Source organism: Perca fluviatilis, chromosome 11 (genome assembly GCF_010015445.1).
Source record: "Perca fluviatilis chromosome 11, GENO_Pfluv_1.0, whole genome shotgun sequence".
Classification (NCBI taxonomy): domain Eukaryota; kingdom Metazoa; phylum Chordata; class Actinopteri; order Perciformes; family Percidae; genus Perca; species Perca fluviatilis.
Window position 1 is genome coordinate 19783125 of NC_053122.1, and position 15350 is coordinate 19798474.

General features: G+C 37.9%; 2 protein-coding genes across 4 annotated transcripts; both read right to left on the reverse strand.

Moving 5' to 3' along the window:
- Window positions 1-6500: 6500 nt before the first annotated feature.
- LOC120567744 (chemokine XC receptor 1-like) lies at window positions 6501-8779 on the reverse strand. Its single transcript, XM_039814724.1, has 2 exons — window positions 7985-8779; window positions 6501-7791 (listed from the first exon to the last, which is right to left on the reverse strand). Exon 2 carries the CDS (start codon window positions 7779-7781, stop codon window positions 6750-6752), a length of 1032 nt encoding a protein of 343 aa, XP_039670658.1. The 5' UTR covers window positions 7782-7791; window positions 7985-8779; the 3' UTR covers window positions 6501-6749.
- A 1438-nt stretch (window positions 8780-10217) lies between these two features.
- xcr1b.1 (chemokine (C motif) receptor 1b, duplicate 1) lies at window positions 10218-12635 on the reverse strand. Of its 3 annotated transcripts, none has more exons than XM_039814818.1 (2): window positions 12533-12635; window positions 10218-11635 (listed from the first exon to the last, which is right to left on the reverse strand). In XM_039814818.1, the coding sequence occupies exon 2, from the start codon at window positions 11609-11611 to the stop codon at window positions 10565-10567; it is 1047 nt and encodes a 348-aa protein (XP_039670752.1). In that variant the 5' UTR covers window positions 11612-11635; window positions 12533-12635; the 3' UTR covers window positions 10218-10564. The 3 variants fall into 3 exon arrangements, with proteins under 3 accessions (XP_039670752.1, XP_039670753.1, XP_039670755.1); XM_039814819.1 differs by having other exon boundaries at window positions 12529-12557; XM_039814821.1 differs by lacking the exon at window positions 12533-12635 and adding an exon at window positions 11893-11980.
- Window positions 12636-15350: the final 2715 nt, after the last annotated feature.

A 15350-nucleotide genomic window follows, 5' to 3' on the forward strand; every position in this document is an offset into this window, starting at 1 on the left:
GATGTGAAGTTTGGTTGTGGACAGAAATATAACATCTGATGTGAAGGTTACACTCTTTGCCATACAGTTTATGAGCTAAATGAATGAAGGAATAAATGTCCTGGGAATACAGCTGCTTCACTATATTAATGGCTTTATCTTTAATTGTGGACCACATAAATTTAAGATATATATCACAAAGTCATGTTATATATGTTACGTTCTTGTCACGTGGTTTAACTAAATCAAGATACAATGTTATCAGGTTAACCTCTTACAGTAATTTTCATCCACCTAATTTCATTCTTAAACTGCATTTAGAGGATTAATATGTTAATCTTAATCCATAATTTGAAATAAAGGTATCAAGAGTCAAAACAGTGGTGATCATATGATAGCAGTTATATGTGCTGGGCATGAAGCCTGCAAGAATGCCTTGGGGCATCACATTCATGGGTGTAGGTGTCAGTGTTTTAGGATTACTGTTGTTATTTTCCATAACATTTCCACTCTTTCCACACTTGCTGTTAAAGTTATTACAAGTTATTGTGGTTAAACCATGAGTGATGTTGTGTCTTGTAGTCAAACTAAATTATATTGCTTATGAATATTTTTTTTTTATCCATTTATTTTACTGTAAGAGTCAGAAAGTTCAGGTTTAGTCTTTTTCAACATAATATCTCAAACTAAAACAGGGTTGTTTCTTTTTGTAAGTGTACCTATTTTATTTATTTTTATTTTATCATGTACAGGTAGGTAACTCTTTATTTTGAAAATGAAATGGTCGTAATCAAGCAATTTATATAATTTCAGCCTTCGTAATGTTTTCTCAGTAACCTTTCAAACATTCAAACATCTTATTCCTTGACAAATGTGGACAGAAACATAACATCTGGAGTATTGGTAAAATATAATAACATTTTATAAAATATCATGGGAATACAGCTATTTCCTCTCATTGGATGCCCTGTATACTTTCTGGCCACATTTCAGACATATTCCTATTAGTCTAGACGGGATGTACCCAAAAAGTGAAAGTGACGAGCATTTATAGGTACAAGTCGGGAACCGGCCTACTTTACATATTTCAAGGGTGCTGAATCCAAAAAAACTGGTACCCAAGCGAAAAGTTTTTTACCTTCTAATTTGCATATCAAAATGACCGCCAAATTCCCTATCTTGCTCAGTCGTTGGACCATTTCCCCCTAGTTTTTTTGTAAGTAGGCAAACAAAGTTTCTAGATCTATAGTCTAGGGCAGGGGTCAGCAACCTTTTTGATATGAAGTGCCCTTTTCAAAATTTCTTGTTTATTAGCGTGCCATGTCAACATTAACTTTAATTATGACATCACATCAAAATGTAATATCCAGGGAATCTGTAATTTTATTCCATAGCAACATTTGATAATATGTATTTCTTATAATCAGGACCTTGTAATTATTATTATTGTATATTATTATTATGATTATGGAAACATGATTTTAGTATGCAGCGTCCTGATTGGTGGAAAATGGGCTATCAAAAATATCACTGTCAAAGAACCTGAAGAAAAGTTGACGTGGAAAAGCCCAGCTTTAATGATTAATGGACTGATAAGCAGGTCCTGTATGCCTCATTTTCAATGAAATGATGCTGTGGCAAAAATAATAATAACACAACCAGCATCAATATCAAGAATGAAGTACACATAACGATTGCGTCATTCAGGTGCATATTAAGTAGCCACATGTATTTCTTTTGGTATTAATAATGCGTCCATATTTACCGCTCCAGCGGAGAGGATGGTTTCTTCAGCCACCTTAAGTTTATAAGAATTTGTCCAAATTTCAAGATTCCCTGCAAACTAAGATAAACAGACTACAAACCGACAGCTTTTGTTTTAGCTTGTTTTGTAAAAGATTGCTATTTGCAGAGTAGAGCTTTGTTTGTGTAAAAGAGCGCGGCGGACAAGAGTGTACTGAGCAGACAGAGCAGATTGAAATATCGCTTTCTACATGTTTATGCTGGTCTACACAGGTGAGTGCATTGATAAGTATTGGCTTTTAACTCACGAAGGTTTTAATGTAGCCTACTTACAGTAACAAGACTAGCGTTAGTTCATCTGCCCCAGCGGCCATTGGTAAATTGTTCCCAGTCAGAGATATGAGTTAATCAAACTACCGTAAATAACAGGTTGCGCTACTGTTGTAATTTGGCATGCGGATGACAGAGTGTTTCAGCATTTCAATAACTCTCTTGCACACATATTGCCAGTGCCATTGGTTAAGGTCCCGCGTGCCCATGGTGGCACGCGTGCCTAAGGTTGCCGACGCCTAGTCTATGGTCAGAGCAAGGAGGCTCAGTGCCTTTTTTATGTATATATATATATATATATGCAAAATACCAACTTTTAAGGTGAAATTAAGCATTACATAAATATTCAATCAATATCACTCTTAAATGTTCCCAGTGTATATATGATATGTGATGTATTCCATATTACATAATAACTAAGAACAACACCATTGCAAGTTGTCTGAGATTTCAATTTTTTATGCAAACAAAGCATTTATGCTCTTAATTCAAACATCAAAAAACCCAAGTGAATAGGGAAAAAAACACCATGAAACTTCCCTTGAATAGATCTACAGATCACATCTTGTTTCTGTATATTTTCTTTCATGTTTGTAGCTTAATTGCTTTGCTTTTTTCTGTTAGATTTTTAGTTCTGTAGTTCACTCCCTCTGTAAATTGCTTTTGGTAAATTGTTTTTATACCTTTCTAGTTTGCTTGTGTGCCATTTGTCTTTGGAATTTCATTTTGATTAGTATTTCTTTCTGCAGGCCTTTTCCAAGTTCTTTGGTTACCCCTTGCCTTGGTATACTTGAGGACTACAACTCCACATTTAAACAAGGACATTGGTCATCACTCTGACATGCACACATTGCAGTGCATAACAGCCCTGATTTTCAGCATTTGCACTGGCGTGTTGTGCATTGTTTTTTACAGGCACACAGAATCATTTTCATCATCATTGGAATTGAACAAATCTTCAGGGCACAACTGGGAAAAAACTAGCTAGCTGTTTTGTCCCTCCAAAACTGTTTTTTTCCCAGTTGCTAGCCATCTCAATATCATTGAAATACACAATTTTGACCCACTATGGTTGAAAAAGTATCATTTTGGATAAATAGGGTAACAAGTTCAATCAATAACTAAGGAATATTGACATTGTTTGTCTAAAAACATCAAAAAACAGGAAACTTACCAAAGCGTGTGAAACTGTTACGATCCTCTTTGCTGTTACATTCACCTCAGGCAAAGGGTCCTCAGAGATGGGACTGACCATGCTATGTCCTGATCTAAATATTCAACTTGGGAAGTTTCATGGTGGTCTCTTTTTGACTATTTTTCCCTATTCACCTGGGTTTTTCCCATCTTAGAATTTAGAGAACAAATGCTTAATTTGCATAAAAGCATGAAATCTCAGACAACTTGCAATGGATTTTTTTTTTGTTATCATGTAATATGGTGTACATCATATGTCACATCAACAGGGGAAATTTCAGAGTAACATTTATTGAATATTTATGTCCACCTTAAAAATGACACATATAATGCTTAATTCCACCTTAAAAGTTGGTATTTTGCATATATATATATATATACACATAAAAAAGGCAGTGAGCCTCCACTATATCCTTGCTCTGAGCCTTGACTATCGATCTAGAAACTTAATTTCCTCATCTTGATTGCCTACTTACAAAAAAACTAGGGGGGAAATGGTCCAATGACTGAATTTGGTCTCTATTTGCATGTGTTTTCTTAAGTTGCTGTGCAGTGGCCTCTCAGGGCCACCATACTTCAATCCACAAACCTTTTCCAATCATTGTCCACAAAGTAGCAAAAACAGGTACATCAAATACTTGTAAATGAGCAACATTAAAAGTGAAAGTTTCAAAGTGAAATATGCTGTAAAAAAGAATTAAAAAAATGAAAAGTGAAGATACGAAACAAGCCAGATGGAAAACATTTAGCAAGAAACATCAGGACGCACTGTTTGATACATCAAATGGCCAGTCCTACAAGAGGCAGCTAAGCCTTTGCACTAGGCCTAGTCTGAATATCCAGATGTTTGATTTGTTAATTAAGTCTCCATGGTAGTTAATCACTGTGTTTTTCTATCAGACAACAGCAGGTAAGTAGAGGAGGATGACCCTAAAATATAGAGATACTATGGTGTGGGATATGCAGACACATGCTGCATTAAATTGCTCTTTGTGGTGAACATTTGTGTTTGAAACACACAGCCCAAAAAGTTGCTGACTCAAAAATAGAAAAATCCAAACACACATAGAATTATATTTAAAGCAGTGCAGCTCTTCAGCTCTTTTGTGGTGACTAATAAACTTTTTGTCAATCTATAACAGAGTACATCTCTGTCATAAGTATTTGAGGCAGTAGATTGTAATCAATAATGTGGCCCAGTAAAAAGAAAACAAACAGCATTATGCCAATACCCATGTCCCCTCTAGTGGAGAAATGTAGCACTGCAGTGACAAAAGGAAGGTCAAGATGCAGCATGAGATTTTTTTTTAATCTATCATCTTTCAAATGCACATTTTTTAAGAATGTACTCCAAAACATATGACCCTCCTGAGTTCATGATTGAGCAAAGCAAAGTTGTGTTTGTCCGGGTTTGTGTTAAACAATGAATGGAATCCTTTTTAAAACACGTTGTTCCCATGACAAATTTAATCAGGATGAGGTGCATTAGCGTTAATGTCATACATGCCAGTGTATGTAGTGCGAGGATTAAGTCATCTATATTTGTTCACTAAAACAGTTGTTTGTGATGATAATGCTGACACACTTAATCGATTTGTACGCATTTCCCTGACAGTCCAGATTAACAGGCACTAAGACTTTATTAGAAATATGCGCAAAATACACACACATTTAGACATTTGCAAGGCTTCAATTAAATTCACATATGGTTGGAGTAATTATCGTTATAGATTAACTGGAATTAAAGAGGCACAATATCAATGTGAAAAAGGAGGGTGAATTGCCCTAGAGAAAAGAAGAGCAGGGATTGAATGTTAGGGCCAGGGAGGGCTAGTAGCAGAGACTACATAAGAAAACAACAACAGCTGTTAAGCTTGTGGCTAAAAACAGGATGGCACAACAACATCATTTGCTAAGAAAATGATCCGGGAAAAGAGATTGTACTGACTCGAAGAAATGAAATGGGATGCTTTTGATTTTCTTTTCTATTTAAGCTCCATGGGGTGTGTTTTCTTCTGTATTGTTCTAGTTTTTTTCTCTGTGGTTTTGATGTTGTTCATTTTTAATAAAGTTCCTACATATTGTTTTATTTGCACATTAAAAAACTGAAATCTTAAAAACTAATTCATGAGTCCTCCAACAACATACTCTACAAAGTAAGGTAAGATGGGATCCCAATGAGGTTTGATCACTTCCTTCTCAGAAATGCTGATAACTACAAAAGGTGTTTGCGAACACTCATAAATTGTTGTAAAATGAGGCACCAGATTGTGCAATAGCTGTTCCCTATACTACATCAAGGTGCATAGGTTTGAATCTTCTCTATTCAGAGGTTACTGCAATAGTGTCCAACTTATCGCTGCTAGACACAAACACACAATAACCCTCTCTCAGTTTCTGCCAGAGAATGTGTGAGCACACTCGTGACTGCTCTGCCCTTGACTTGTATCCATTCATCCAAGCGTGCTGGATGGTTTAGTTAATTAAGCTTAATCTACCCCCGGAGACAGATATGAGTGCTGTTACAGTGGCCCACTGAGCTGTCCCTATACACTCTTCTCTGGACCCCCCTGGTGGAGCCATCAGGGCCACGCTACTCAACCATGTTAAGGGTACACTGACAGGGCTCTGGAGAAACACATGACATATAATAGAGTTAAAAGATATGGACAAAAGAAGAGGAAAAAAAGTATTTGTGAAATATTTTAATTACCGAAATAATAATAATACAGCAACCAAAAGCACATGGACTGTTGGGTTAGACACACTTGACTGGCTACGGTTTATCACAAATATGCAGCAGTCTGTTATATTTTATTGATCCTGCTGCTGAGAGCTACTTTGCTTATTCTGTGTAACATAGACAAGGTCACTCCAGAGGGAAATACTTCCCTAACATATTGGCCAGGCTGGTGTGTTAAAAAAGGGGGAATAAATTAACAAGATTCTGAATGGTTGTATTTGTGGTTACACTAGGTGCACAAGGTACATTAGCTGGTGAATTGGTGCTTGCACATATGAAGACAGAGACTAAACAGGTGTTGACAGAAATATAACAAATGATATGCAGTAACACTGTTTGACTCTTTTTAAGCAAAAACAATGTACTGAATATATTTATTTCCCCTTTTAAGACCTACTCTTTATTTTTTGGCCAAAAAAGCACGCACATTTAAGGTACATTTTGTTAATGCAATACAGCCAGACAGTTTCACTCTCTCTTGGACTTGGAGAAAAGTACTTTCACAGCCAAATTAGATTCCAGCTTACTTTAATTCAAATGTATTACAGTAACAGCACAGCAAAGTTCATTCATAAAGGCTGAGAAAGTGCAGCAGTGAAAACCATTCCCACACATTATTATTATTATTTTACACACTGACACAGGCATTAGAATTTCTTTATATACCCTCACATGTTTAAGGAAATAGTCAAAACATCAGTAGAATTCAATAAATATAATTACATTACATAAAAGCATTTACACGTTTTATTTCAAAAGTCTACTTGGAGTGTAGTTCCAACATAACAGCAGAGTTGTGTGCTGTAAAAGCTACATTCTGATAAACAGAAGTGCTCTGGCCAGTTCCTCTCTCACTGTTCTTCCTCCTTGCCTTCTCGCAGCGTAAAAAATCCAAAAGATACCTTCGCAACTTTTGTGAGAGCATATAGACCAGAGGGTTCATACAGCAGTGAGAATAAGCAAGTATACGACAAATTCCATACGCAATGTCAAAGTGTTCCTCCTCATTAAAGCATTCGGGTTCATACAAAGAGCAGATGAAAAGCAATATATTGTAAGGTCCCCAGCAGATGAAGAAGGCTGCAACAATACATAACACCACCACTACAGTCCTGTGCCTTTTTCTGTTTGTTGCCTGCAAAACTGTCTTGAGGATGGCAGAATAGCAGAAAACAACAATTGCAAATGGGAGGAAAAAGAGCAGTGACACTTGGAGATAATATCCCAGCTTTACATCAAAGACATCAGAGTGATCCTCACATGTTGAACCTTGCAAGCGGTTTTCCGCCTTTACTTTGATAGCATCACTCACGGATGCAGCAATGCTGATGGCCCAGGCAGCTGCACAGGCAACCATTGCACACCTCTGCCTCCTTACAGGCTTGCTTGGCCAGTTGTGCAGCACCACTATTATGAAACGATCCACAGTCATGGCAGTCAGTAGAATGATGCTACTGTAAAAACCTAGAAAGTATAACAGAGTCATAAATTTGCAGGCAAAGTCACCAAAGATCCAGTGATGCAGGTGGTAGACGGCCCAGAATGGAAGTGTAACAGTGAAGATCAAATCAGAGCAGGCCAGGTTCAAGATAAATAGATTTGTGACATTTTTCAGGTTCTCGTAGACGACGAGAACACATAACAGGAGACTGTTTCCCATGACACTGAAGATGAAGATCAAAATGAAGAAGGCACCAGTGATGGTGTTAATGGTAAACGTCTCATCATTAAGATACCCCACATCACTGCTGTTGTTTACACCTCCGCCGCTCCCTGTGGAGTTGTTTGCCATTGTAGGTTTTCTAGAAAACATGAGCACAAAACTAAACTTGGCAAAATGTAACTAAGACTGAGCAGATGTGTACAATCTTTTAGCTATTTGTGATTTAACAAAAGTAATTATTTGCAAAATATTTCAATATAGAGAACAACAAAATACTAAGTAGGGTACCCTTAAATATGGAGAGCAATTACAGTAAATATAAAGCAACTTACCTTGAACGACGGCTGTCACGTCTTGTTGTAAATTGCACTGTGAACGAAGTTGGTGCAAACTCATGTTTCCTCTTTCACATTAGTCGAAGATGGTGCAATAGTAGCTTAACCCATTTTCAGTTTGAGCATTACATTTACATGAAATGGGGGAATGGGTGACTTAGATATGGCAGTGAAGGTTATTCAAAACATAGACACTCCAGAACTTAATATTTTAACTTCATTTTATTATAAATCAAGAACACATTAATAGTGATGATAATATAACGTCGAAATAAAATTCCAAAATTCCAGCGCTGTGGAGGTAGGTCTGGCGATGCGAGACTACCACAGGATCGACAGATTCATTCTTTATTTGCATTTGAACAGGTATACCTAATAAAGCTGCTGCTGAGTTTATGTCAGCTATTAAGAACTAATTGTAGCTTGACAATTATGCAGGGTATTGAGTATATAATCCACACAGCCATACATTACATTACATGTCATTTAGCTGACACTTTTATCCAAAGCGACTTACATATATATGTCAGAGGTCGCACGCCTCTGGAGCAACTAGGGGTTAAATGTCTAGCACAGGGACACATTGGTTGATGTATCACAGTGGGATTTGAACCCAGGTCTTCCACACCAACAGCATATGTCATATCCACTTCGCCATCACAGCAGACTTTTCAACTAAGTGCTAAAGTCAGCATGCTAATACAGGCAGATCTATCCTGCATACCTGACTTTTCCTAAAATAGTCTGTGTTTTCATTTAAAATTGTTTTTAGGCTATATACATTACACAAAAGGCAAAGAAAATACAATCACTTTTACCTATTTTGGCCATTTTCGCGGTTTTGTTTTTAATCTTTTGCGTGGTTGAAGATGCATCTTGGTTGCTTAGTAATAATCATAGTCTCTGTCAGAGAAACGTAACTAGCGGTCTCGAGTAACAAGTTTGGGCATTAAGTGCATTAAGGTGGTAGCCTAAGTGGGCAGAAGAGAGATAGAGAAAGAGGAAGCAGACGTGTTCTAGATCATGCAACCGGAGCAGAGTTAGTGGTTATTCATTTTATAACGTCGGCCCTGGAGGTAACGAGTCTCCCCTGGTTTTCTGATCACGGTCGGAAACGAAGCGATCAGGAAAGGTTAACCCATTGAACATTTTAACAGCTTATTAATGTGCGCTTGTTGCCCCGTGTGCGCTGATGCGCTCATCTGTTGACATTTCCCGAATGCCTTCCTACAGTTGCTTATTAAAAAAGGGCTTTCCACACAAACAAACGTAGCCTACATGTGTCATTAGTATGAGGAAAAAAATGAGATTTTAACTGTGTCGGGCTCGGACAAAAATTTCTTAATGCCTGTGGGGCTCGGGTCGGGTTCGGTCACGGCTCTGTCGGACGCGGGCCGGCTCGGACAGAAAAATTCGTCCCGATCCGGACTGGGCATCACCGATGGGCCAAAGGCAAAGCCAGAGTCGGTAACGCAGCGGCGCACGGTCCGAGCTGCGCTGCGCACCGCAGCAGACACCAAAACGGAGGCAGTGCCAGTTAGGTTAGGTTATAAATGTTCAAATAATATAGCCTACTTTTAATTGTTATTTGGCTGGAATTATGTTGAATGAATTTCCCCATGGGACATGAATGTATGATATAATCACGGTTTAGCCTACTATGCCATGATATGATATCAAGGGCGTTGTAATGAATCAACAGCCACGTGCAATTTAGCTAGCAAGTGAAGGTGAAACAAAAAATGTGCAAGCACTATAGACTAATACAGGCTTAAATGAACTGACAATATAAGTTAGGCTATACGACTTACAGTTCTCAAGGATGCACACATGCCAATCTCAACCGGGTCCTCCTCCGGACAGCCTGTCTCTTTTTTCTTTCTCCCATTTATCTGAGTGTTGTGAAGCGCGTGTCCGCGCTATTCTGCGACTCTCTGACAATCACTGCTGATAGATGGCTTTTTTCTGATACCGTGGCGGGAGAAATCTAACCGTGGCGGACCGCCACTTGCAAATCAACATAGAGGAAACACTGTAATATGCTCACATTGACAATGCTAACACGCTAATGTTTCGCCATGCTTACCATCTTAGATTAGCGTGTTCAGATGTACCTTGTGTTTTAGTGCCAATTAGCAAGTGACAACAAAACCCAGTAAAAGTAGGTAATGTATATTTAGATTGTGTTACTACAAGGCTACCAGTAGGGGTAACCATATTGAAATAATATGTGAACACTCCCAAGTTGGAATATTTGGGAGATTTTTTTTCTGTTTCTTCCATGAATGTAGCATAAGCCCTGATGGTAACAACCCATTCTCACTGGGTTGGATGGTAGGATTCGTTGGGAAAGGTGTTCATTAAAGGCAGTTAAAAGCAGAAATATTTAATATACAATTACATAAAAATGTGATTAAAATCCTTATCTAGGGCTATAGAATGGAACACACCCAGCATAGTCTACTGTTCCTGTTTTTATTTGCCTGAAAAGGCAATGGGATTTTGAATTAGGTTTTCTTTATTCTGGTACAGAACCTGGAGGTTCTGGTTTCACTTCTGGTCTCTACAGTTTATCAACTACATTGAGAACTCTTCACCACTTGTTAGCGATGTGATTGTGAGTCGGCTTTGCCTATTGCGGATGCTGCTATTGCTGTGGCCCCAGCCCTTCAGCATTTTCTTCAAGTGGTTTTTGAATTTAACCCCCACAAACACATAAAATACAGGGTTGAGGCAGCAGTGTGAAAAGGCAAAAAGTTGGCTAATGTAAAAGGCGTAATCCAGTCGTTCTGATGTTTTACACATTTCAGCCACAGTCTCTGAGTCAGCAGGTGGTTGGGGCCATAAATACAATGACTTTTGAAATAGCACTATATTGTAAGGCGCCCAGCCCACGAAGAAAACAACCATGAGAGTGAAAATGAGTTTTAAAGTTTTGTTCTTTCTTCTTTGGGCAGTTGGACGCAGCAACCTGCACATGATCTGAGAATAGCAAAACATGAACACCACTGAACTCACTATGAAGAGAATATTTTGCTGGTAGATTCCCCATAAGCTCCAGTAAGAATTTGCATTTACACAGTGATTCTGCTCAACTTTGGTGAAGATGAAGGCTGGACTGGCGACCAATATACTCACTGCCCAAATGATCACACATGCTACAACACTGTAGGAGCCTGTGGTGGACACAATGTTAGATAGAGGATTCATGACAGCTACATAACGATGAGCAGTCATCAGGATAAGGAGGATACCGCTGCTGTAGTAGCCAATGTAGAAGACAAAGTTGACTATTTTGCATGCATGTTCCCTTAAAGTCCATCCATACATGTGAGAGTAGGCCCAAAAGGGCAGACCTGTGGTGAAGAAGAGATCCGATACAGCCAGGTTCAGGATGAAAGCGTTGGTGAGGGATTTGAGATTCTCATACTTGGCCAGAATCACAATGACCAGGATGTTGCCCAACAGACTGAGGATGATCACAATGGAGAAGAAAACTGGAGTGAAGACCGCTCCAAACTGGTTGACACCTTTTGTGTTGCACATTTCCTCTTGATAATTGTAATCGTAGTAATCGTAGTAATCATCTGTGGTTGTGTTGAACGTTGAGCCATTTGTTGCCATATTCCTTCAGCAAGAAAAGAAAGTCTAAATTTAAAAAAAGTTTTGTTAGAGGGGTAAATCAAATTACACAGAATTCATGATACATAGTGAAAGTGATTATTACATTGTAAAAATGTTTTTCATACGGTAGATTTCTGTCAAAACTTCATCAGGTAATATATCAATATAATATATCATTCTCTTGATAGATAACTATATTTTGTCTGGAACATGTGGTTATCTTATATCCATCTTAGATGGTCACTTTACCCAAATTACTAAAAGAATATTTTCTTACTTACTTCCTGGTATTTAGCCATGTAGATAGTTTGGGTTGTATTTGCTTGGACTTCAAGATATCCATCTCAAAGGTTTTTTACAACTTTCAAAATAAATACTATATATACAGTATTTACAGGCACTGCATACCATATTAACATTCCTGACTAAATAAACAACAGTCAAAGTTACAGTTTAGAAAATAACATTCATATTTACATTCCTGACTGAATAAACAACAGTCAACGTTACAGTTTAGAAAATAACATTCATATTTCATCACGAGATTAGCACTGATTTGTTAAGATTGGTGTGTGGAAGCATTGTCAGTGTTGGCAACATGTTTTCAGTACTCCACAGAGTTCACTGTAAACAGTTTTGGATCTATTTTCTTTGCAATGAGTAATAAGGTTGTAAAGTGCCTCTAAAGTTAGCCAAAAATTGCTATTTCCCTCTGCTTTAAAGTAAACTAAGAAAATACAACATTCTTGCTTCAATTTCTACCTACACTGACTGGATGAAATAGAAAAAAGACACATATTTCAGTAAAACAAGGTTGTTTTTCTCTTAACAACACACAAAACACTGTAAAGATTTTTACTTCAGTATTGCTTAGCCTAACAAATAATAAATGAGAAATGTGGAAACATATACTGTACCTACACAAAGGATATGCACACACCAGAGACCTTCATGTGAATATCACTGGAACTGGGAATTGTTCCTTAAGTATTGACCACAAAGGTGAACAGAAATCAAGCATCATTTTCAGAGGACATGACGTCTGGGGGTAACTTGGTTTCAATCACACATGACAAGGGGGGTTGGGTTGGGAACCGGAGGGTCGCAGGTTCCAGTCCCAGTATGGACCAAAAGTACATAGTGTGGATTGGTAGCTGGAGAGATCCCAGTTCACCTCCTGGGCACTGCCAGGTCCATACCCCCCCAACCGCTCAGGGCGCTGACATCTCTCCATTTGTGCATGAACTGGGGCCTGTTGCACAAAAGTAGAATAAAGAAATCCAGGATAAGTGAAAAAGCGCAGCTTGACTGAGTGTGATCCGCTCATCGCGGCTTAATCGGTTGCACGTTTGCCGAGCCAGGATAAGTAGGTGAAGCATTGTCAAGCCAGCTAGATAGCTGGGATAAGTGCACGTTCACGGCTTTCTTAAATAGACCACGGTATCGATCACAGATTTACTGATGCAAAAATGGAGATGACGCGTGGGGCATATGTTTCACGCGCTGAGCAGCAGCTTCTAATAGAAATTTACGAGGAGGTGAAACATATAATATGCAAAAAGGGAAATACGGCTGTTATCAAACGGGAAAAAAGCCCGACAGACAATAGCGGACCGACTGAATACGTATGGATTTTTTAAAAATCTACTCAGTCACTCCACGTTTTAATTGCTTTAATATGCTTGTTTTATGTGTTGGTTTTATTGTTGTATCTGTTTATATGCGCTAAATGTGCTGGTTTAGTGTAAAGTGTCTTTGGGTAGCCTGTAAAGCACTATATAAATAAAATGTATTATTATTAGTCTACGCCTTAAAAGAGAATTCTTGTTCTTGGGAAATTTATAAGGACTAGGCTTAATTTCAAAGCTTATTCATAATGCGAGAATATGTTTTACAACCATATGCACAAATCTCCATAAGCTATGTCTAATTCTAAATATCTTTCTACAAGTAATGTTCACAGAACAAACATGACTGGACAAAAACTAGAAAAAGAAGTGACTTCAATACACGCTGTAAGCATATCTGTAAAACAATGTATTGTAATTGTAATGTTTTTTTTCCTCACTCACAAGATGACAAGTGACAGCCCCAAAATAAAATGATTAAGAAGCTTTGTGGCATTCCAACACATTCTCAATCCCATTTGGGGTTTAATTCAACCTGCTTTTGTGCAACCAAGTCAAAGCTAAATTCATCCAGGATAACCTGAATATCCCGGCTTAATCCCGTATCTTGGTTTTGTGAATTAAGCCTTGATTCGGTTTCACGAAAGCGGAGGCACATAAATCACCATGGAGATTTATTCTGTAGCCTACAGCTAGCCTGCTCCTGACCAGGCTAACAGCCAGGATTTATTTAACCCTGGAGCCTTTTCTGATCACCCAGCAGTGGTTTTACCCTATTGTTATTATCAGCCTGGATTAAAATACAACAGGTGCATATTGCTGTTTATTTAAGTACTGTTATTGTCATTGTTACTGTTATATTTCTGTATGAAGACTGCTGTTCATATTGTTGTTTGAAGTTTGATGAATATATTATGGCAGTTGTTGAGATAATTAGAAAAGGCTGATAAAATTTCAAATGTGTTTTAAATGAAGTCTGTTACTAAGGGCAATACATACAATGCTGTACATTTCTATAGTTGACCAATACACCTTGAATTATTTTTGTTGATTAATTTTTTTTTTTTTTTTAACAATAAGGATCATGTTTGTTCCACTTCCATGTACATTGTATTTGGCATTCTTAGCACACAATTTATGTTGTCCAGTAAACTGGGAATATAATTTGGGAGGATTGTACAATTTTAAGAACATATCCTAATTGTACAATCCTCCCAAATTATAGTCTTAGTTCACTGGACCAGTAACTATCTAGTGATGTAGGCTACTGTACATTCATGTAACAACAGGGAGAGGACACCTCAATGGTTTTTGACCTTATATATTGCTCGGAGGAAATAACTGATGAATATACTCTGTTCCATTCATGTTTACAGTGTGCATGGAATTTATCACTCAATTATCTTCATATCTTCTAGATTTTAGAGTCCAAGGCATATAATATGTAGAGAAGGAAACTCGGCCTCTATAAAAAAGAGAAAAAGCGTGGCAGATAGCGGACCGACTGAATGATAGTCTAAAAACATACATTTATGAACTACTGCTCTTAACTGAAACCATTCAATGAGTCACTGTCATTTGCAAAAACGAACAGTTGTACACTTTGCATTAAAAGCGAGCAGGGGAAGTTAATATGACTTAGAAAACTTATATTTTAGCCCTGAGTAACATTATCTTCTGCTTACATTTAAGGCAAAGAGTACAACTGTTAATTTGTGAAAATGATAAGTAGTCTAATCCTTGAATGGAATGATTATGACGGCTTCAATTCAGAGCCGTGGTCAGTTAATGTATATATTTAGGCTACAATTGCGCATTCAGTCGGTCCGTGATCGTCTGCTACGCTTTCTCTCGCTGTTTCATTACAGCGGCTGTGTTTATTTCTTTTCACAAATACTGTGTTTCACGTCGCCATACTTCTACAAGAAGCTGCTGCTCAGTCTGTATAAAGTATGTACAATGCGTATTCTCCATTTTGGCATCAGTAAATCTGTGATCGACCTCGCGGTCTTTTGAGGAAAGCCGTGGACGCGCATCTATCTGAATGACTTCAGCCTGGCTCAACCTGAGGCCTGTACTACGAAGCAGGATTTCGCGTTAACGAGATAACT